The sequence below is a fragment of the Prinia subflava genome, chromosome 34, assembly GCF_021018805.1.
Source record: "Prinia subflava isolate CZ2003 ecotype Zambia chromosome 34, Cam_Psub_1.2, whole genome shotgun sequence".
Classification (NCBI taxonomy): Eukaryota; Metazoa; Chordata; class Aves; order Passeriformes; family Cisticolidae; genus Prinia; species Prinia subflava.
The window spans coordinates 965,230-987,534 of record NC_086280.1 but is presented as its reverse complement, the minus strand read 5'-3'; the positions used below and the strand labels follow the sequence as shown (position 1 = coordinate 987,534).

The following is a 22,305-nucleotide window of genomic DNA, read 5'->3' as shown; positions in this document are numbered from 1 at the left end:
CCCACCCACCCCATTTCCCAGCCCCCCCGGTGTTCCGCCGGGAGTTAATTGGGGCTGCGTGCTCCTCTGGGGCTAGGACAGCAATTAACACCCTAATCCCGCCCGCGAGCCCCACCGCGGGTATTAAAACCGGGATTTTCCACTCGGGGTGGTCGGGGAAGGGGAGCCGCGGGCTGGGGCAGCACTTCCAGCAAAGCTGCTTAGGGGCTAAAGCTTTATGGACCGATGGGATTTGGGGGGGCTGATTAACGGGGAGCCGGGGCCGCCCCCCGTGCTGCGGGGGCTCGGGGGAGGGAAGGCTCAGGGTGGGAATTCCCAGCCCAATTTTGTCACCCCCGATGTGACAGTCGGGGCGGAGGGTGTGACAGAAGGGATTCAGGAGCGGGAATAACCCCGGAATGGGATGGTTGGGAGCTCTGGGAAAGTTGCTGGAGCTCAGGGAGAGGCGTCAGCGGCTCCCAGATAAAATCCACTGGAAGCTGAGAGGGAAATAGGTGGGAAAAGGGAATTTGGCAGTGCCAGGAGTGTCCGGAGGGAGATTTTCCCCATCGAGCTGAGGATTCCCACTCCAGAATCCGTCCCCATCTCCCCTCCCTTGCAGAGCTCGGGGATGCCCCAGACCTGCTCCAAGCCCTCGGACATGGCCGAGCTGGTCAGCGGCCAGGGCTGGATGGACGCGACGCCGGCGGCCAAGGCCGACCCCAAGGATGGTGACACCAGGACCGTCCCCTTCGCGCTGGCGCCGGCCCTGACCGAGGAACGCGACAGCGCAGAGGAGGAGGAGGAAGAGGAGGAGGAGGAAGGCGAGAAGCCCAAGAGGAGAGGCCCCAAGAAGAAGAAGATGACCAAGGCCAGGCTGGAGCGGTTCCGGGCGCGGCGGGTCAAGGCCAACGCCCGGGAGCGCACGCGGATGCACGGCCTGAACGACGCCCTGGACAACCTGCGCAGGGTCATGCCCTGCTACTCCAAAACCCAGAAGCTCTCCAAGATCGAGACGCTGCGCCTGGCCAGGAACTACATCTGGGCCCTGTCCGAGGTGCTGGAGACGGGGCAGACGCCCGAGGGGAAGAGCTTCGTGGAGATGCTCTGCAAGGGGCTGTCGCAGCCCACCAGCAACCTGGTGGCCGGGTGCCTGCAGCTGGGCCCGCAGCCGCTCTTCCTGGAGAAGCACGAGGAGAAAGCCCCGGCCTGTGAATCAGCCCTGGCCGGCCACTCCTTCGCCTACCAGGGGCTGCCCAGCCCGCCCTACGGCTCCATGGAGTCCCACCTGCTGCACCTGAAGGCGCCGCCGGCCTTCAAGAGCCTGGTGGAGGCTTCCTTCGGGAGCCACCACCCCTCGGACTGCTCCACGCCGCCCTACGAGGGGCCGCTGACGCCGCCGCTGAGCGTCGGAGGGAACTTCTCGCTGAAGCAGGACGGGTCTCCGGAGCTGGACAAGTCCTACCCCTACCACTACCCCTCGGTGGGGCTGGCCGGAGCCCACGGGCACGGCTCGCACTTCCAGAGCTCCGTGGCGCGCTACGAGATCCCGCTGGACGTCGCCTACGAGGCCTTCCCGCCCCACGTGGCCGCGCCCCAGCTCGGGGCCATCTTCAACGAGTAACGGGTTCGGGGGGGGGGGTGTGGGGAGTGGAGCCGGTGCTGGGGTGGACAGGGCTGGAGGGAGGAGGGTGAGGGATCCTTGGGGACCCCGAGCGTCTCTGTGGCCCTGGGGGCGGCTGGTGCCACCGTGGTGCTGTCCCAGCTGTCCCCAGGACTTTCTGCTCTCGGGGTGGTCACTGCTGGGTCCCCCAGAGATGCCCCCAAGGTGGTTCCACCTCCGGGGTGTCCATCCTGACCCCCAGCCCCACCAGCCCGTGGATTGTCCGTGGGCAAGGCGGCTCCTGTGACTGTCCCCGTCCCCTCCTGGTGTGGGGACACGGCCCCGTCCCTGTCAGCCCCCCCTGCCCCTTGGGGTCACCGGTGTCCCTTCCCTGTGTGGGGACACGGCCCCGTCCCTGTCAGCCCCCCCTGCCCCTCGGGGTCACCGGTGTCCCCTCCCCACGCTCCGGTGGATTCCTGGGTGGGACTGAGCTGGACACTCGTGGGAAACCAACACCGGAGGTTTGAGCACCCAACAGAGCTTCCCACCCCGGGGAGGATCCCCTTCTCCCAGCGTGGATGGAGGGACAAGGTCCAGGGATGGAGGGACAATGTCCAGGGAAGGAGGGACAGTGTCCAGGATGGAGGGACAGTGTCCGGGGATGGAGGGACAGTGTCCAGGGATGGAGGGACAGTGTCCAGGGATGGAGGGACAAAGTCCAGGGAAGGAGGGAAAACGTTCAGGGATGGAGGGACAAGGTCCCGGAGGGAGGGACAGTGCCCAGGGATGGAGGGACAGTGCCCAGGGATGGAGGGACAGTGTCCAGGACAGAGGGACAATGTCCAGGGATGGAGGGACAGTGTCCAGGATGGAGGGACAGTGTCCAGGGATGGAGGGACAGTGTCCAGGGATGGAGGGACAATGTCCAGGGATGGAGGGACAGTGTCCAGGGATGGAGGGACAACGTCCAGGATGAAGGGACAACGTCCAGGACAGAGGGACAATGTTCAGGACAGAGGGACAATGTCCAGGATGAAGGGACAGGTTCCAGGTTGTCCCTCATCCAGGCACAGTGGCCCACCACCCTAGGATGGTGGCCCATGGCCATCCCAGCCCCTCGCCTGTGGTCACCGCTGTCCAGCCCGGCCCTGTGGCCATCCCCCCTCCCCTCCTGCTGCCCCCCCTCCCCAGCCTCAGCCCCCCCAGACCTGGAAACCTCGGGGGGATCCCGATCCCGCCGACCCTTCCCAAATCCCGGCCGCACCAGGAGCTCCCCTCTCCCTTCCGGGGCTCCCCTGCCCCGAGCCCGTCCTCATCCCTGCCTAATTTATTAATTACTGTCTGCGAGGGGGTCCTGATGTGTTTCCTCCCGTTTCCCACGGAAACCTGGGATGTGCCGAACGTTTTTTTTCCACCCCTGCCGCCCTCCTGAATTCCCTTCTCGGACACGTCGTGGTTTTTTTGCCGTGCTGGTGCTCCAGGGTTTATTTATTAACCATTATTTATTTAATTTATTTCCCTCCCCGTCCTCACCACCTGATTTTTATTTTATTTTAATTTTTTTTCTGGTGGCAACCCCAGTATTTCCATATTTAATGCCAAATTCCGTGTTTAGCGGCCATTCCATGGATTTATTCGGGAGGAGGATCCTGCCAGCAGCTCCTCCGCGCATTTTGAGACAAGCAATAACTTTTAAATGCTATGCAACGATTTTTGTTTGTTTGTTTTTCAAAGAAAATCCAGACAACTATTTTTGCTAACTGGCCCCGTGAGCCCGGTTGGCCAAATCCCCCTGGTTTTGTATAAAGTTGGGAATTTGGAGATGATTTGAGGTCCCTGCCCATTCCCCGGGTCCTGGGGCTTCTTCCCTTTTGTACTGAAAATGTTTTATCCTTTTGTAAAGAGAGCAGATTTGGGGTTTTTAGCTCAAATAAAGTCGTGGTCTTGTTTGAAGCAGCTTCGCCCCGGGGCTGTTGTCTCATTTTTGAGGGGGCTGGGGTGAGGGTGGGGGGCTGCCAGAGGACCCGAGCCCCCCGTGCTGGGGTCCCTGACCTTGGAGGGGGCTCTGGGGTGCTGGGGGGATTTGGGGTACCAGGAACGGGATCAGAGCAGACCCCTGGGGGGAATTGGGGTACCAGGAAAGGGGGTCCAGCACCGTCCTGGGGTCACAGGGCTGATTTGGGGTTATCAGGAACTGGGGTTGAGGACAGCACCGGGGAATTTGGGGAGCCGGGATGTGTCCCTGGGACACGGGGACACGGCCACGGAGGGGACACGGCCACAGAGGGGACACGGAGGACACGGAGGGGACACGGAGGGGACGCTGCCGTCCCGACTTCACCCCATCTCCTCCCCCTGCAGCCCCCCCGGCTCCCTCCATCCCTCCCCAGCTGCTCCCCGACCCCTCGGCAGCATCTGGCGGCCGTGGGGGCGCGTCCCCCCCGTGTCCCCGGCCTGGGGACCCCTCTCGCCGCGTCCCCCGCGCTGTCCCCGGCCTGGGGACCCCTCTCGCCGTGTCCCCCCGCTGTCCCCGGCCTGGGGACCCCTCTCGCCGCCCCCCGGGCCCCCCCGGCCCCGCGCCGGCTGCTCCGGAGCCCGGGGGAGCCGCGGCCGCCCGGCCCCGCAAGCTGCGCCCGGCCCGGGCTGAGGGCGGGGGGCTCTCCGGGGGCCCCCGCAGCTGCAGCCGGGCCGGGGGGGCCTGGGGGGGGCTCCGAGTGAGGATCGGGGGGAGCACGGGGGGGACAAGGGTCAGGCAGGGGCTGGCGGGGAGAGGGGAGGCTTTGGGGGTCCCCAAAAAAAGGGGGGAGCAGAGGGTTTAGGGTTAGGGTGGGGATGGATTTACCTGGGCTGGACCCACCTGGGCTGGATTTACCTAAACTGGATTTACCTGGGCTGGGTCTCACCCTGCCGCTCTCCGGGAGCTGCCGCAGCCTCGGAGAGGTTTGGGGGGACCCTTCCCCACACAAAGTGTCCCCCACCCCAGTGTGCCCACAGGAGGCTGCGACACCCCCGGCAGAGCCCACCCCCTCCCCGGTGGGACAGCGGGACCCCTCCCCAGCCATGCCCGGGAGCCCCGGGCTGAGCACAGCGGCCAAGCCCGCCGGGGCCGGGGTCCAGCTGTGCCCGCCGCCCCCCCGGCCCTGTCCCGGCTGGCCGGGGGCCAAGCCCCGCTCGGTGCCAGCCCCCCCGGGCGCTTGTGCAGCGCCCTTCCAGCAGCCCCGGCCCGTGCCAGCAGGGAGGGAGCCGTGCCAGGCCAGGCCACAGCTGGCCCCCGGCTGGCACGGAGCACCCGCGGGTGCGGGGGGCGTCCCCCGTGTCCCCAAAGGACATTTGGGGGGGGCTGGCAGTGCTGAGGGGCTGAGGAGGGGCGCACTCGCTGCACCCAGCAGTGGGGAGGGGTCTCCTCTGGGGGTCCCTGGACACCCGACACCCCGCCACCTCCTCCCAGGGGTCCCAAAGGTGGGGGGGACACGGGGCAGGCGGGCTCGGGGGGCTGGGAAGGGCTCCCAGAGGAGTTTTCCCTCTAATCCCACCTGGGGAATTCCTGTGGGGGCCGTTGGGGGGTCCAGCCCCGGCTCTCAAAGAGGGGACCCCTGCCCCATAGAGAGACTCCCTGCTCCACGGAGGGGCTCCATGTCCCACGGAGGGGATTCCCTGCCCCATAGAGGGGGTCCTTGTCCCACAGAGGGGACTCCCTGCCCCACGGAGGGGATTCCGTGTCCCACAGAGGGGCTCTGTGTCCCACAGAGGGGTCCCTGCCCCACGGAGGGGACTCCCTGTCCCACCTCCCCCCGTGTGGGAGCAGCCCCCAGCCCCGGGGGTCTGGGCTCGGGGTCGCCCTGCTTTTCCCGGCAGGGTGGGGCCACCCAGGGCTGGATAATTGCTAAGCCCCCCTAAAGCCCGGCTTTCAGAGCTGTAATTCTGATATTTGCCTGTAATCTGATAACACCGCCGGCCATGAGCTCCTAATGTGCCCGGCTCGGGAAACCGCGCGGATTTTCCCACTAAGCCGGGATCTCGGGCTCTGGGGTCTCCACTTAATCGTCTTTTCCCCGGGGGACAGCGGGATTTTGGCAATGAACTTTTCCTGCTGATTGGAGGGGGGAGAGGAGCCGCAGTGGTCCCGGAAGGGTCGAGGTGGTGGCACCGCTGGTGACCCTGGAGAACCAGGGGTTAAACGGGGTCGTGCAAGGCTGTGACCCCCAGGTGCCAACCCCCCTGTCACTGTCCCCTTGGTGGCCCTCAGGAGCTGATTCTTCTCTCTGTCAGCTCGAGGAGTTTGGTGCTGGGTGTGGGTGTGAAGGTGGGGGGCTCCTGCGTGGGGTGTCCTGTTCCTGCAGCATCGTCCGTCCATTTATCCATCCCCTGCTCCATCCATCCATCCGTCTGTCTGTCCATCCATCCATCCTTTCATTCCTACTCCATCCATTCCTCCCTCCCTCCATCCTTCCATGCTCCATCCATCCATCCGTCCATCCCTCCATCCCCTCAATCCATTTTTCCATCCATCCATCCATCCCTCCATCCATCTGTCCATCCGTCCTTCCATCCCTCCCTTTGTCCCTCCCCTGCTCCCTTGTCCCCATCCACGTCAGGAATTCCGTCCTGTGACGCCCCCGAGGGCCGGGAACCCCAAACCGCCCCCAAACCCACCAGGGCAGGGATGGGACCGGGGTCGTCCTCCCCACCCCGTGGGCTCCGGGAGACCCCTGGGAACTGGGAGACCCCGGGAATTCCACCTCCCCTGGCTGGGACATGGGGGACGGCAGCCGCCAACACAAACCCTCACAAAACCCCGGCCTTTGGTCATTTTTCCTTTTTTTTTCCTGTTTTAATCCAAGTTCAGGAAGCTCCCGGCTTAATCCCTGCCAGATAAACCAACAGCGCGGAGATTTGGAGTTATTGACGAAGTCTCTGCTCGGGCGAGATTAGAGCTCGGCTTAACGACGTCGCGGGAGGGTTTGGGGACGCTTTAATCAGAATTTGTACAGGAATAATCCCTGTTAAACTCGTCCCCGGGCCAACCCCTCCCAGGTTGTTAATCAGGCTCGGGGGGAGAGGCCTCGGGGGGTTCCCAGCCCCAAAGGAGTCTGAGAGGGGCAGAGCAGAGCCCTGGGGGAAATGGGGGAGCAGGAAAGGGGGCACAGCACAAATTTGGGGTCACAGGAGTGATTTGGGGTACCAGGAACGGGGGCAGAGCAGAGCCCTGGGAGGATTTGGGGTAGTGGGAAAGGGGGCACAGCACCGTCCTGGGGTCACAGGAGTGATTTGGGGTACCAGGGCTGATTTGGGGTACCAGGAGGGATTTGGGGTCCCGGAATGGGGCCACAGCAGAGCCCTGGGGAGAACTGGGGGGAACTGGGGAAGCAGGAAAGGGGGCACAGCACAGTCCTGGGGTCAGAGGGCTGATTTTGGGTACCAGGGCTGATTTGGGGTACCAGGAACGGGGGCAGAGCAGAGCCCTGGGGGGAATTGGGGGAGCAGGAAGGGGGGAAAAAGGAAAAAGAAGAAAATAAGAAAAAAAGAAAAGAAAAAAAAAAAGAAAAAAAGAAAAAAAATCCAACCCAACCCCCGAAGCCAAACCAGCACCGAGACCCGGCCCCGCCGTTCCCCCCCCCATCCCGTGCCTCAGTTTCCCCCCCCTCAGGGAGGAATCACCGGAGCCTCTCCCGGCGGGGACGCGGCGGCTTTTGTGGCTCGGCGGCGCTTTCAGGGAGCACAAAGGAGCCCCGGCGGCACAGATGGAGCCTTTCAGAGGGGACCGGGGCTCCTTTCCGCCGTCTGCCGCCGGGCGCTGCCTCCCGCCGCAATCCCCCTTAATTGAATCCACACTTTCATAGCTCATTACCCCCCTGATGGATTGGATTAGCGGGGGCCGCGCCCGCCCGGGGAACAGTTGGGCTCCTCCGAGCGCGTCCCCGCGGGCCGCGACACCGGGGGGGACCCCCCGAGGGCTCCCGGGCACGAGCGGCGGGGCCGGGGGCGAGGGGGGGGGCAACGGACGCGACCCGGCTTGGGTTCCCCCAGCTGGGGGTCAGCGGGGCCGGGAGGCCCTCGGTGTCCCCCGGAGCCCCTCGGTGTCCCCGGCGCCCCTCGGTGTCCCCTCGGTGTCCCCGGGAGCCCCTCGGTGTCCCCCCGGTGTCCACTCTGTGTCCCCCGGAGCACCTCGACACCCCCTGGAGGCCCCCGGGGGAGGAAATTTGGGGTGCTGGATCCCCTCGATGATGAAATTTGGGGTTCTGGAGCCCACAGGGACAAAGTTTGGGGTGCTGGAGCCTCTCGATGATGAAATTTGGGGTGTTGGGACCCCCAAGGACAAGGTTTGGGGTGCTGGAAGCCCCCCAGGCTCCGATTTTGGGATTTTTTTCCCATCCCAGGAACAGGAAGGGAGAGAGGCAGGAGCAGCTCCAGAGCGGGGGGTCCGCGCCCTCCCCCTGCCCCTCGGGGGGGAGGGGCTCTGCCTCCCGCCTCCCCCCGCCCCAAAAGGCGGGCGGGACCCCCGAGCCGCCCCCTCCCCTCGCCCGGGTCCATCTGGGACCAACGGCCGCGGCCGCCGCCTCGTTAACCCCGCTCGGGCGGGGACCCCCGGCCCAGCTGCCGGCGATGTCCCGGGGGTCCCGGGGGGGCAGCGATGATCCGGGGGTCCCGGGGGGGGCAGCGATGCTCCGGGGGGCTCCGGGGGGTCCCAGCGATGCTCTGGGGGTCCCGGGGGGGGCAGCGATGCTCCGGGGGTCCCAGAGATGCTCCGGGGGGCTCCGGGGGTCCCAGCGATGCTTTGGGGGTCCCGGGGGTCCCAGCGATGCTCTGGGGGTCCTGGGGGGAGGCAGCGATGCTCCGGGGGTCCCGGGGGCGGGCAGCGATGCCCCGGGGGTCCCAGCGGTGCTCCGGGGGGCTCAGGGGGTCCCAGCGATGCTCCGGGGGTCCCAGCGATGCTCCGGGGGTCCCGGGGGTCTCCACTCTCCCCCACCCCTTCCATCCCCGCATAAATCCCTGTTAAAGGAGGATTTGCATCCCAAGAACCTGGTGGGTCTGAGCTCTCCCCGCTGCACCCCTGGGTGGGTGGGGATCCTCCAGGGGGTCCCTCCCAGCTCAGGGACCCCCCCCAGCACATCAGGCTCGGGTGTTTTGGGGTCTTCTCTCCCTAAATTTGGCGCTCAGGGCTGGGCTGGAGGGTCCTGAGGCCCCTCGGGGGGTCCCAAACACCCCGGGGTGATTTTTTATTTTTGGGATCAGCTGGACCCATCCCTTCCACCGAGCATGAGCAGCTCCAGGGCCGTAAATCCCCTCCTTCCTCATCCTCCTTCCTCATCCTCCTCCTCCTCATCCTCACCGGGGGCTTTTCCCAGGCGGGACCCCCAGAGGGGCTGGGGAAGGGGCGGGGGGGGCGCAGAGCGTTTCCCGCCCCCCGGACCCCTCCTGAAAATATCGGGGGGCTCGGGGAAGCAAGAAAAGGTGGAGAGAACGGGGGGAAACACTGGGAAAATGGGAAAAATGGGAAAAAACGGGGAAAAAAACGAGGAAAATGAGAGAAAGCCAAGAAAACACGGGGAAAATAGGGAAAATCCAAGAAAAGACAGGGAAAATGGGGAAAACCGGGAAAAAACGGGGGGAAAAACAGAGCAAAAATGAGAGAAAGCCAAGAAAACACGAGGGTAATAGGGGAAAACAAGAAAACGCAGGGAAAACGGGGGAAAAAGTAAGAAAATATGGGGGAAACGGAGGGAAACCAAGAAAATGTGGGGGAAATGGGGGAAACCAAGAAAACACGGGGAAAAACCAAGAAAACATGGGGAAAACGGGAGTGGGAAACAGGAGGAAAATGGGGAGAAAACCAAGAAAACACAGGGAAAACCCAAGAAAACACGTGTAAAATGGGGGGAAACTAAGATAAACCCAGGTGAAACCAAGAAACCACGGGGAAAACGGGAGAAAACCCAAGAAAACATGGGGGGAAATGGGGGAAAAGCAAGAAAACCCAGGGAAAACCAAGAAACCACTGGGAAAATGGGGGAAAAAAATCCGGTGTGAGCTTCGGGGGGAGCCCAGGGGATTCCCCGCAAAGCCCCCCGAGGGTCCCGGCGAGCTCAGCTGTGCCAGGGACCCCTGGGCAGCCCCGGAGCCCCCGGCAGGGCGCGCCCGCTCCCCCCTCCCCAGCGCTGCCTCAGGTGGGGACGCGGCCGCGCCCCCCTCGAGGGGCAGCGCTGCCCCCGCCCGGCGCGGGGCTGGGGGGGCTCCCGGGGGCCCCCCGAGCTGGCAGCAGATGGCTGGAGGCAGCTTGCTGCCACCTGCCCCTCCTCTCCTGCCCTGCCCTTTCTCCGCCGCTCGTTTTTGTCTCGTTCCCCCGCCCCGGGGGGAGAGCCCGGGGGTCCCCCCGCGCTGCCCCCTCGGCCGGGAGCGGGACCCCGGGGCGGGGGGGATGTGCCGACCCTGGGGGGCTCTCGGGGGTGCTGGGGATGGAGGGAGGAGGTCGGGGTGGCTCTGCCAGCTGCGGGCAGGGGTGTTTTGGGGTGTTTTGGGGTGTTTTGGGGAGTTTGAGGTGTTTTGGGGGGGTTTGGGGATTTTTGGGGTGTTTGGGGAGTGTTTTGGGGGGTTTAGGGGAGTTTTGGGGGGGTTTCGGACCCACCCACGGTGAGTTCTGCTGTTCCACCCTAGCCGGGGGGGCACCAGCCCAGCGGGGACCCCGAAAAATGCCCAGCGTGGCTGAACCCAGGGCTGGGGGTCCCCGCTGGGTGCAGACAAAGCCAGGACAGCTCCTCGGTACCCCCTGAGCTCCTCCAAGCCCCCTCCCCAGCGCCCCGGCAGCCCCCCGGGACCCTCCCCCGCCAGGTTTCGCCTCTCTTCTCCCCATTGCAAAAGCGATTTCCCAGCTCCTCTTCCTCTCTGTGTGACCCTGGGGGCAGCGCTTGGCACCCACCAGGGCGAGGTTTGGCACCCAGGAGCTGCCAGGGGTGGCAGGGACCACCCGGACCACCCCCGGGCGGGCTGGGGGCGCCTGGAGCGTCCTCATCCCGCAGCTCTGCGCCCTCCCCGGCCGGCCCGGGCCACGCAGGATCCCTCAAACTGCTCCAAAATCGCCCCCCGCGACCCCCTCGGCTGCGGGGGGACAGCTCGGGGACACCCCCCGCACCCAGCAGGGTCCCCCCAAACCCCCATCTCCCCGATTTCCAAGCGCATTTCTGTAAATCAAGCTCTGGCATCCCCCCCAGCCCGCCGCCCTCCCCCGTGGAGGGGTTTGGGGGTCACCGGTGACCCCTGGCAGATGGCGCGGGGACTCGCGGCCCTGCCCGGGAGCTGCCGCAGCCGGGCCATCTGTCAGGGAGCTCCGGCTCCCGGCCCCGCTGCCCTGGGACCCCCGGCCCTGCCGCCCTGGGACCCCCCGGCCCCGCCGCCCTGGGACCCCCCGGCCCCACCACCCTGGGACCCCCCTGCCCCTCTGCCCTGGGACCCCCTTGCCCTCTGCCCTGGGACCCCCCTACCCCTCTGCCCTGGGACCCCCCTGCCCCTCTGCCCTGGGACCCCCCTGCCCCCCCGCCCTGGGACCCCCCCGACCTCCTGCCCTGGGACCCCCTCGCCCTGGGACCCCCCTGCCCTCTGCCTGGGACCCCCCCGCCCTGGGACCCCCCCGACCTCCTGCCCTGGGACCCCCCTGCCCCCCCACCCTGGGACCCCCCCCGACCTCCTGCCCTGGGACCCCCCCGCCCTGGGACCCCCCTGCCCTCTGCCCTGGGACCCCCCCGCCCTGGGACCCCCCCGACCTCCTGCCCTGGGACCCCCCCGCCCTGGGACCCCCCTGCCCTCTGCCCTGGGACCCCCCCGCCCTGGGACCCCCCCGACGTCCTGCCCTGGGACCCCCCGGCCCCGCCAGCCTGGGACCCCCCTGTCCCCCCGCCCTGGGATCCCCCGGCCCCGCCGCCCTGGGACCCCCCGGCCCCCCTGCCCTGGGACCCCCCCGCCCTGGGACCCCCCGGCCCCCCCAGCCCGGGGGTGCTGGAGGAGGGGGGTGGGGGCTCTCACTCCCCCGTGGGACCCCCCCAAATCCAGGAAGGGCTGAGCTGGGGGTGCTGTGGGTGCCTCGGGGCGGGCGGGGGTCTTGTCCCCCGGGGGTCCCGGGGGTGCCGCTGCTCCCCGGGCTCTGCTTTGTCCCCCCGAGGGAGGCGCTGGAGCACCTGGAGCCCTGAGCAGCCCCAGCCCGGGGGATGGGGGGGTGTTGGGGGTCTCTGGGGGACCGCGGCCCTCGGGGAGGGCTCAGCTGGGCTGGGGCGGGGGAGGCACCCAGGGCAAAGCCGAATTCCTGGGGGGGCCTCCAGGGGACGGAGCCCCCGGGACCGGCGGTGTCCGGGGGGGCGACAAAGCCTCGGGGGGCTCAGGGAGGGGCAAATGGAGGGAGAAATGGGGTGGGGGGCTGGATAAAGGGGGAGCACACAGAGCCCGACACTCCTCCAGCCAGGACAGTGTTTATTCCTCTCAGGATCCTCCTTTCCGTGCCAAATCCTTCCCTTCCCGCCGCTCCTCTGCCGAGCCCCGGCCCGGGACACGCGGCGGGGTCTGGGGGTGTCACCTCGCCCCCTCCCCGCAGGGCTCGGGCCCCTCGGAGCCCCGGCTCCTGTCCTGTGCCCCCTCAGCGCGGGGGCGGCCCCGGGCGGGCGGTGGTCGCCCCCCAGCCGTGTCCCCCCCTCAGGGTGACATCACGTAGGCGGTGGCGATGAAGCTGCGGCCGCTGCTGGAGGTGGCCTTGGTCCAGGGGTAGGTCTGGACGCTGAGGCGGTGCCCGCCCAGGCTCAGGTGGCATCTGTGGGGCAGCGCCCGTCACCGCCCTGAGCCCCACGGGGCTGGCTCGGGGGGGGCTCTCGGGGTCCCCAAACCCGCGGTGCTGCACCCCTGAGCCCCTCAAACCACAGTCCCATCTGCAGGATGTCCCCATCTCTTGGTGTCCCCAGCCAAAGCTGTTCCGTTTCCATCCCATCCCAACTCCAACCTCAACCCCATTTCCATCCCATCCCACTGATGCCATTGATCCCACTGATCCCACAGATCCCATCCCACCCCATTATCCCATCCCACTGATCCAATCCCTTTGATCCCATTGATCCTATTGACCCCACTGATCCCACAGATCCCATCCCCTTATCCCATCACATCCCACTGATCCAATCCCATTGATCCCATTGATCCCATTGATCCCATCCCATCCCCACCCATGACACCCCAAATTCAGGGCAAGCCCCAGCTCTGATGGGGCTCAGGGAGGCCCCGCTGGCCCCAGGACGGACAGCAGGACGGACAGCAGGACGGACAGAGGGACAGGGTCAGCACTCACGCCCGGCCAGGCCGTGCCAGGAAGCAGAGGGAGTAGAGGCCGAACTCGAACTCGGGGCTGGAGCCGATGAAGGCCGAGCCCACCTCCTTGTGGAACCCGTCCCAGCTGAACTGGAGCCCCAGCACGTCGGGGTAGGTGTCCCACTGCGGGGAGAGGGGTCAGCAGGGCTGGGAGCCCACCCGGGACCCTTTGGGGTCAGCAGGGCTGGGAGCCCACCCGGGCACCCTTTGGGGTCAGCAGGGCTGGGAGCCCACCCGGGAACCCTTTGGGGTCAGCAGGGCTGGGAGCCCACCCGGGAACCCTTTGGGGTCAGCAGGGCTGGGAGCCCACCCGGGAACCCTTTGGGGTCAGCAGGGCTGGGAGCCCACCCGGGAACCCTTTGGGGTCAGCAGGGCTGGGGAACCACCCGGGAACCCTTTGGGGTCAGCAGGGCTGGGAGCCCACCCGGGAACCCTTTGGGGTCACACCCACACCCAGCCCACCCAGGAACCCCCACAGCCCCTCCGGGGGGATCCAGAGCAGCTCCCCCGGGCTGAGGGAGCCTCAGGCTCTCCCTCGTGGCTCAGGAGCCCCTCTTGCCCCGGCATTGTCTGTTCCAGCCTTTCCCACCCCAGACACACGGGGTGGGGCAGGGGGGTCATCCCTGCTGCTGAGGGTGGGATGTGGGTTATGGGATATGGGGTGGGCTATGGGGTGGGCTATGGGGTGTGCTATGGGATGGGCTATGGGGCACGCTATGGGATGGGTTATGGGGTGAATTATGGGGTGAATTATGGGGTGGGCTATGGGGTGGGCTATGGGGTGTGCTATGGGGTGGGCTATGGGGTGGGTTATGGGATGTGCTATGGGGTGGGTTATGGGGTGGGCTATGGGGTGTGCTATGGGGTGGGCTATGGGGTGGGTTATGGGATGGGCTATGGGGTGGGCTATGGGGTGGGCTATGGGGTGGGCTATGGGGTGGGTTATGGGATGGGCTATGGGATGTGCTATGGGGTGGGCTATGGGGTGGGCTATGGGGTGTGCTATGGGGTGGGCTATGGGGTGTGCTATGGGATGGGCTATGGGGTGTGCTATGGGGTGTGCTATGGGGTGGGTTATGGGGTGGGATATGGGGTGGGCTATGGGGTGCACTATGGGGTGCCCAGGCCCCCCGCAGCTCTCACCGGGCCGTCGAAGCTGTGGCTGAGGTAGTTCACCTCCCCCTGCTTCTCCAGGAGGTAGAAGCGGATCCAGTTGTGGAACCCGGACACTTTTCCCTTCTTCACCTCTCCTGGGTGCACAGGGGGACCCCGAGGTGAGCCTCCCGGGCCGGCAGCGCCCCCGGGACCCCCGGCGTGAGCCCTCCGGCCCTGCCGCCCTCCAGGATGAGCTCCCCCGGCCCCGCCGCCCCCCGGGCACCCCGGGGTGAGCCCCCCGGCCCTGCCGCCCCCCAGGATGAGCTCCCCCGGCCCCGCCGCCCCTCGGGACCCCCGGGGTGAGCCCCCCGGCTCCGATGCCCCTTCGAGACCCCCGGGGGTGAGCCCCCCGACCCTGCCGCCTCCCGGGTTGAGCCCCCCGGCCCGGCCACCCCCTCGGGACCCCCGGGATGAGCCCCCCGGCCCCGCCGCCCCCCGGGACCCCCGGGATGAGCCCCCCGGCCCCGCCGCCCCCCGGGACCCCCGGGCGGGCCGTACCGGAGAACACGTGCTCGAAGCCGCTGGAATCGCGCTCCCCGGCCCCGCGGGAGTAGAGGCCGAACCAAATCTCCCGGAGCTCCTGCACGAACTCGTGCTCGGAGCCGAAGCGCCCTGCGGGGACAGGGGGCAGCACCGGGGTCACGGCTCCGGTTCGGTTTTCCTCTCTTTGTTTTTTAAGATCAGCATTAACACACAAGGGGAAATTTTTCGGGGTCGGACTCGGAATATTTGTTATTTCTTACCTATTTACAGTATTTAATCGCAGTGTTAATTAAGTATTAATTGCAGTATTTACAGACGCACAAGCTGTGAGCCTGATATGGCAAGCTACAAAACGAGGGTAAAACTGAGCGATTCTAACTCATTCCAAGGTTATTTAAGTCATAATCACCCAATAACGAGGTGACACCTGTATTATTTATATTTTTGACCTGATCATGACCACCCAAGGTCATTACTGGGTCAGAAATATAAATATAGAATAGAATAGAATAGAATAGAATAGAATAGAATAGAATAGAATAGAATAGAATAGAATAGAATAGAATAGAATATGATATATTGTAATATGATATGATGTAATGTAATATAATGTCATATAATGTAATATTATATATAAATATTTATTGCAATGCAGACCTTTTTCACCCAGTTACAGAAAACCTCCCAAACCCATGAAGGAGAAGGAGGAAGGTGAAGAAGAAGGGCTTAGAAAACACCCAAAATCCTTGACTCACACACATTGCTTTACACTAAAACCCTAAAATCCAAATTTCTGGAATTCCAGCACACCGGGAGAGGCAGAGCCGGGGTTTTCCCCATCCCACCCCTCGGGAATTCTCCCTGCTGGATCCCCCCTGTGCCCAGCCCTGTGCCCACCCCAGGGCTCCCCTTTGGGATCCCCCCTGCCCCAGCCCTGCCCCAGCCTCACCTTTCCCCTGCAGGAAAATGAAAAGTTCCTTCATGAGCTCGGTTTTCATCACCTCCTGCAGGAACCGCTCCTGCTCGCGCAGCTCCTCGGCCGTCACCTCCTCCTCGCTGCCCGTGGCCCGCTGGTAATTATCCAGCAGCTTAATGAAGCTGGCGTAGGTGGGCTTGGAGAAGAGCTCCTCGTTCACGAATTTGTAGAGCCTGGGGGAGAGAGGGGTGATGGAATTGAAGATTGGGGGCACTGCTGGCCCCGTGTCCCTCTGTCCATCCTGTCACAGCTCTGGGGCACTGCTGGCCCCGTGTCCTTCTGTCCATCCTGTCACAGCTCTGGGGCACTGCTGGCCCCGTGTCCTTCTGTCCATCCTGTCACAGTTCTGGGGCACTGCTGGCCCCGTGTCCTTCTGTCCATCCTGTCACAGCTCTGGGGCACTGCTGCCCCATGTCCCTCTGTCCATCCTGTCCCAGCTCTGGGGCACTGCTGCCCCATGTCCTTCTGTCCATCCTGTCACAGCTTTGGGGCACTGCTGGCCCCGTGTCCTTCTGTCCATCCTGTCCCAGCTCTGGGGCACTGCTGGCCCCGTGTCCCTCTGTCCATCCTGTCCCAGCTCTGGGGCACTGCTGGCCCCGTGTCCCTCTGTCCATCCTGTCACAGCCCTGTCTGGGGCACTGCTGGCCCCGTGTCCTTCTGTCCATCCTGTCACAGCTCTGGGGCACTGCTGGCCCCGTGTCCTTCTGTCCATCCTCTCCCAGCTCTGGGGCACTGCTGGTCCCATGTCCTTCTGTCCATCCCAGCTCTGGGGCACTGCTGGCCCCGTGTCCTTCTGTCCATCCTGTCACAGCTTTGGGGCACTCCTGGCCCCGTGTCCTTCTGTCCATCCTGTCACAGCCCTGTCTGGGGCACTGCTGGCCCCGTGTCCTTCTGTCCATCCTGTCACAGCCCTGTCTGGGGCACTGCTGGCCCCGTGTCCTTCTGTCCATCCTCTCCCAGCCCAGCTCTGGGGCACTGCTGGCCCCGTGTCCTTCTGTCCATCCTCTCCCAGCTCTGGGGCACTGCTGGCCCCGTGTCCCTCTGTCCATCCTGGCCACCTCCCTGCCCCATCCCGTGGCCAAATAATCTGTCAATATTTAAAAATGAACTCTGATTGGTGCCTGTCTCAAAATGATTCCACGGTCCTGACAGGGAACTGCTTCCACTTTAACTAAAAACCAAAACTTTGTCAACCCATAAAAACCCACCCCTCATTTTTGGGAAAATATATCAAGATTATTATCAAAATTACAAAGAACACAACTCTTACCTGCCTCAAACAGCCAAACGACTCCACCCCTGATATTCACTAAATAATTCTACTAAACTTTTTACTAACACTGGCTTTGCATTTAGATTCTCCCAGTCAATCCTATCTCAGTTTTCACCCAGTTCCCCGGGATCTCCACCAGGAGAACGTGCTGGGTTTGTCCTCGAGCTGAGGGTGGCTGTCCCTGCCCTGGTGGCACTCACGGCTGCGGGGACCGGTCCTGCTTGTCCCCGGTGTCCCCAGGGTCCGCCAGGTGCTGCGGGTTGAGGGCGATGTCGCCGGGCCGGGCTTTGTTGTGGTCCAGGCTGTGGAGCCGCTCCGAGAGCTGCAGCAGCTCCTGGTCCGTGATGGAGCCGCGGCTGCTGGAGAACCCGTCTGGGGGGACAGCGCGGGCTGGGGCGGCGCCGGGGGACGGGGAAAGGAGGGGAGGATCCAGGGGGATCCATGGAAAAGGGAGAGGAGGATCCAGAGTGATCCAGCAGGATCCATGGAGAAGGGAGGGGAGGATCCGGGGGGAGCCATGGAAAAGGGAGAGGAGGATCCAGGGGGATCCATGGAAAAGTGAGGGAGGACCCAGTAGGATCCATGGAGAAGGGAGGAGAGGATCCAGAGGGATCCGTGGGAAAGGGAGGGGAGAATCCAGCAGGATCCAGCAGGATCCATAGAAAAGTGAGGGAGGATCCAGCAGGATCCATGGAAAAGTGAGTTTGTCCCTGTCAGGGATCCCAGGACATGGAGACTCCAAGGGGGTCCTGACCTTGGGGACAGGAGGTGGCCACGGGGACAGGGGAAGTGTCAATCCCCGTCTTCCACACCCACAGGGATCATCCCCTCCCCTTTTCCCACGTTTTAGGTGGGCAGGGGATGCAAACCCAGCTGGTTCCTGCCCCCAGGTCCTGTGCCCGCGTCCCCCAGCCTCGGGGAGGGGACAGAGGAACAGGGGGGGACACCCCGGGGAACAGGGGGTGACACCCTGAGGAACAGGAGGTGACACCCCGAGGCACCTGGGGGAGGTTCTGTCCCTCCTGACTCACCGCGGGTTCGAGCTCCATCCTCGGCCCCTTCCCCTCCTGAGGAGCAGAGAGGAAAAAGAGCTCAGGGGGTTGGGGACACTTTGGGGACCACCCAGGACCCTGCAAGGACCAACCCCTGTCACCCTCAGGGGGTTGGGGACACCCTGGGGACCACCCAGGACCCTCCAGGGGCTCGGGACACCCCCTGTCACCCTCAGCCGGGGGAAGGGACACCCCAAATCTCTGTCCCCAGGCGCTCACCGGGCCCGCAGTGCCTGTCGTGGTCCTGGCAGCAGTTGTGCTGTGCCTGGCACTCGCGGTGACAGTGACACTCGTCCTCCTCGCTGAAGGGCTCCCCGCAGCGCCCCTGGCACGAGTCGGGGGCCGTGTACAGGTCTGTGGGGACACAGACGGGGGGTGACCCTCAGGAGGGGCTGGGTGCCACCCGGAGCGCCCCCATCCCACCCTCTGTCCCCTCCCGGCTCTTTGTCACCTCTTGGGGTGACACCAGGGGACAGCTCATGGGTGTCCCCTCCCACCCCCGGAGCTGCTGCCCGTGATTCACCCCGGGATGAGCCCCGGGCCCCGCCGGGGGAGCTGCCGCATTCCAGGCGTCCTCGTTTGCATCCCTCCTGCTGGGAAAACTGGGAAAACTGGGAAAACTGGGAAAACTGGGAAAACTCCTTCCCGGGCTGTTGGTGACGAATGAGCGGCTCAGCGCCTGCCCTGTGACGCAGGGCAGCAAAGCAAAGCCAGAAACAGCAGCCACGGAGCTTTGGAGGGGACAAGGGACATTTGTCATGGAGCTGGAGGTCACCGAGGGCTTGGGGCTGTCCTGGGACAGCCCCGAGGAAGGCGCTCCCTGCTCCTCCTCAGCTCCCGAGGGGACAGGAGGCAAGAAGTCACCTCAGCAGGAGGGTGGCCCTGTCCCAGCAGGGTGACACTGTCCTAGGAGGATGGGTCAGGGGAGTGGCCCTGTCCCAGGAGGGTGACGCTGTCCCAGCGTGGTGACACGGTCCCAGGAGGGTGACGTTGTCCAAGAGGGGTGGCCCTGTCCCAGCAGGGTGACACTGTCCCAACAGGGTGGCCCTGTCCCAGGAAGGTGATGCTGTCCCAGAGGGGTGGCCCTGTCCCAGCAGGGTGACACTATCCCAGCAGGGTGGCCCTGTCCCAGCAGGGTGGCCCTGTCCCCACAGCATGTCCCTGTCCCAGCAGGGTGACACTGTCCCAGCAGGGTGGGATGGCCCTGTCCCCACAGCGTGTCCCTGTCCCCACAGCGTGTCCCTGTCCCCACAGCGTGGCCCTGTCCCTGCAGTGTGACCCCGTCCCAGCAGCGTGGCCCTGTCCCAGCAGGGTGGGATGGCCCTGTCCCCACAGCGTATCCCTGTCCCAGCACGGTGGCCCTGTCCCTGCAGTGTGACCCCGTCCCAGCAGGGTGACACTGTCCCAGCAGGGTGGGATGGCCCTGTCCCCGCAGCGTGTCCCTGTCCCCGGCCGTGCCAGCCGCCCTGTGCCAGCCTGCGAAGGATCCCTGCAGGAGCGGGCGTTGCCCTCCGTGGCGGAGCCGCAATCTCCTGGCATCGGCATCTGCGGCACCGCGGCTCGCCCAGCCCGGGCTCGGCGGGTGAAACGTGGCCCCGGGGCAAACCCTGATGCGGCACGTCCTGTCCGGGGACTTCCAGGCGATGACAGCGACATCCAGGCGATGACAGCGACATCGAGGCCATGAAGGTGACATCAAACTCCCCGACACTGCCGCCTCCCCTCGGCACCCGCGTTGTTTTTTCCCTTTGTCGTTGTTTTTTCCCTTTGTCGTTGTTTGTTCCCTTTGTCACCTCACTCCTCATTATTTGTGCTCGGTGATGTCACCCAGGTGCCGAGGGACCGCTCGGTCCCCCCCAGCCCCAGCTCCTGGGGGTGTCCTTGCCTCGGTTTCCCACTCCCTGCAAATCCACGTCAGCAGGGGGGGTCTTGAGGTTCCCCCAAAATCCCTGAGAAGAACTGGGGGAGCTTCCAGGGAAGGGGATGGGGAGCTCAGTGACCCCCCCAGTGCGACCAGCCCGGCCCCACGGCTGAGCCCCATTCCCAGGACACGTCCCAAACTGGGATAAATCGCCCCGGATCGCTCAGTCTCGCTCCTTTTCCAGCAGCAATCCCGGCGGGATTGTGCAAGGCGGGAGCTGCCCACACAGCCCCGTCACCCCGAGTGGCCCGGGGGTGTCACAGCGGCCCCGGCGTGTCCCGGCAGGGCCCCGACCCTGCGTGGCGATGACTCAGGGTGAGCATCATCCCAAATCCCGAGTGCCAAATCCCGAATGCCAGATCCTGAATGCCAGATCCTGAATCCTGAATCCTGAATCCTGAATCCTGAATCCCAAATCCCGAGTGCCAAATCCTGAATCCTGAATCCTAAATCCCAAATCCCGAGTGCCAAATCCTGAATCCTGAATCCTAAATCCCAAATCCCGAGTGCCAAATCCCGAATGCCAAATCCTGAATGCCAGATCCTGAATCCTAAATCCCAAATCCTGAATGCCAACTCCCAAATGCCAAACCCCAAATCCTGAATCCTAAATCCCGAATCCCACATGAGGGCCAGCAGGGGCAAGCAGGCAGAGGAACGGCTCCTCCTCCTCCTCACTCAGACACGACTCAAAATCCCTAAATCGACCCTAAATCGACCCTAAATCGACCCTAAATTGACCCTAAATTGACCCTAAATCACTGCAGAGCCCTCGGCTGCCCCTGATGGGGTGATCGGAGGGGCTGCTGGAGCTCTTGGGGCTGGAAATGCCCCAGGACAGTGGCCTGGGACAGCAGGACAGGACACGGGACAGCAGGACACGGGACAGAAGGACACGGGACAGCAGGACACGGGACAGAAGGACACGAGACAGAAGGACACGGCACAGAAGGACACGGCACAGAAGGACACGGCATGGAAGGACACGGCACGGAAGGACACGGGACAGAAGGACACGGGACAGAAGGACACAGGACAGAAGGACACGGCACAGAAGGACACGGGACAGAAGGACACGGGACAGAAGGACACGGCACAGAAGGACACAGGACAACAGGACACGGCACAGAAGGACACGGGACAGCAGGACACGGGACAGAAGGACACGGGACAGAAGGACACGGGACAGAAGAACACGGCACAGAAGGACACAGGACAACAGGACACGGCACAGAAGGACACGGGACAGCAGGACACGGGACAGAAGGACACGGGACAGAAGGACACGGGACAGAAGGACACGGCACAGAAGAACACGGGACAGCAGGACACGGGACAGAAGGACACGGGACAGAAGGACACGGCACAGAAGGACACAGGACAGAAGGACACGGCACGGAAGGACACGGGACAGAAGGACACAGGACAGAAGGACACGGGACAGAAGGACATGGGACAGCAGGACACGGGACGGAAGGACACGGGACGGAAGGACACGGGACAGAAGGACACGGGACAGAAGGACAGGACAGGGGACAGAAGGACACAGGACAGAAGGACACAGGACAGAAGGACACGGCACAGAAGGACACGGGACAGAAGGACAGGACACGGGACAGAAGGACACGGGACAGAAGGACACGTCCCATGCACGCTCAGCCCCCGGGGGTGCTGGGCTGGTCCGCCCAGGGGAGGTTTTAGGGCTGTTCCTGCCCCAGGATTTCCTCTGTCTGCACAAAGCACACGAAGATTTCTCCTGCTCAGGGCCCAGAGCCCTCCCTGTGCCCCAAACTCATTTTCCCTTCTGCCAAAAAGGGGTTCTGACCGCAGGAAAGGGAGGTTGTTCCCTGCCCAGCTCCCAGCACTGGAGAGGTGACAGAGCTCTCCCAGTGCTCCCAGTTTGGTTTCGGGCACTGGGATGAGTCAGCTCAGCCAAAGCCGCGTCCCTGAGCCCCTGGCCTGACTCAGGACCTCGTTCTTCCCGGAAAACGCGGATCCAAACCCAGCCCTGCCACCGGAAGGGGCCCTTTGAAGGACAAATTAACCCGGGACAGAACCACGGACAGCCTGAGCTCCCTGGATCCTCCGCTCCTGCTCTCCAAACCCGCACGTGAGCCCCGTGGGATAATCAGGAAAAATCTCCCGCAGGAGGAGAAGTGAGGTGGGTCCAGCTCCACCAGACGGGTCCAGCGGGTGGCTGGGGCTGCCCACGAGCCAGCCGAGCTTCTCACGAGCCAGCCGAGCTTCTCACTAGCCAGCAGAGCTTCCCACGAGCCAGCCGAGCTTCTCACTAGCCAGCCGAGCTTCTCACTAGCCAGCCGAGCTGCCCACGAGCCAGCCGAGCTGCCCATGAGCCAGCCGAGCTTCTCACTAGCCATCAGAGCTGCCCACGAGCCAGCCGAGCTTCCCACAAGCCAGCTGAGCTTCCCACGAGCCAGCCGAGCTTCCCACGAGCCAGCCGAGCTTCTCACTAGCCAGCAGAGCTTCTCACTAGCCAGCTGAGCTTCTCACTAGCCAGCTGAGCTT

The 22,305-nt window shown here is 64.5% G+C and overlaps 2 protein-coding genes across 2 annotated transcripts; one reads left to right on the top strand and one right to left on the bottom strand.

The window, feature by feature from the left end:
* Window positions 1-610: 610 nt before the first annotated feature.
* NEUROD4 (neuronal differentiation 4) lies at window positions 611-1,603 on the top strand. Its single transcript, XM_063420992.1, has one exon. It carries the CDS (start codon window positions 611-613, stop codon window positions 1,601-1,603), a length of 993 nt encoding a protein of 330 aa, XP_063277062.1.
* Window positions 1,604-12,170: 10,567 nt separating this feature from the next.
* Window positions 12,171-19,514, bottom strand: ENDOU (endonuclease, poly(U) specific). Its single transcript, XM_063420934.1, has 9 exons — window positions 19,367-19,514; window positions 18,078-18,212; window positions 17,838-17,873; window positions 17,007-17,178; window positions 15,507-15,706; window positions 14,573-14,686; window positions 14,063-14,169; window positions 12,900-13,042; window positions 12,171-12,371 (listed from the first exon to the last, which is right to left on the bottom strand). Exons 1-9 carry the CDS (start codon window positions 19,512-19,514, stop codon window positions 12,257-12,259), a joined length of 1,170 nt encoding a protein of 389 aa, XP_063277004.1. The 3' UTR covers window positions 12,171-12,256.
* Between the last annotated feature and the right edge of the window lie 2,791 nt (window positions 19,515-22,305).

What these genes read in the sequence shown, in the direction of transcription:
- NEUROD4 (XM_063420992.1), top strand. Translation starts at nt 611, where the DNA reads ATGCCCCAGACCTGCTCCAAGCCCTCGGACATGGCCGAGCTGGTCAGC.
- ENDOU (XM_063420934.1), bottom strand. Translation starts at nt 19,514, where the DNA reads ATGTCGCTGTCATCGCCTGGAAGTCCCCGGACAGGACGTGCCGCATCA. An exon ending in TTGCGGCTCCGCCACGGAGG is followed by an intron (nt 18,213 to 19,366) that starts GCAACGCCCGCT and finishes GTGTCCCCACAG; the next exon opens with ACCTGTACACGGCCCCCGAC. An exon ending in CGACAGGCACTGCGGGCCCG is followed by an intron (nt 17,874 to 18,077) that starts GTGAGCGCCTGG and finishes TCTGCTCCTCAG; the next exon opens with GAGGGGAAGGGGCCGAGGAT.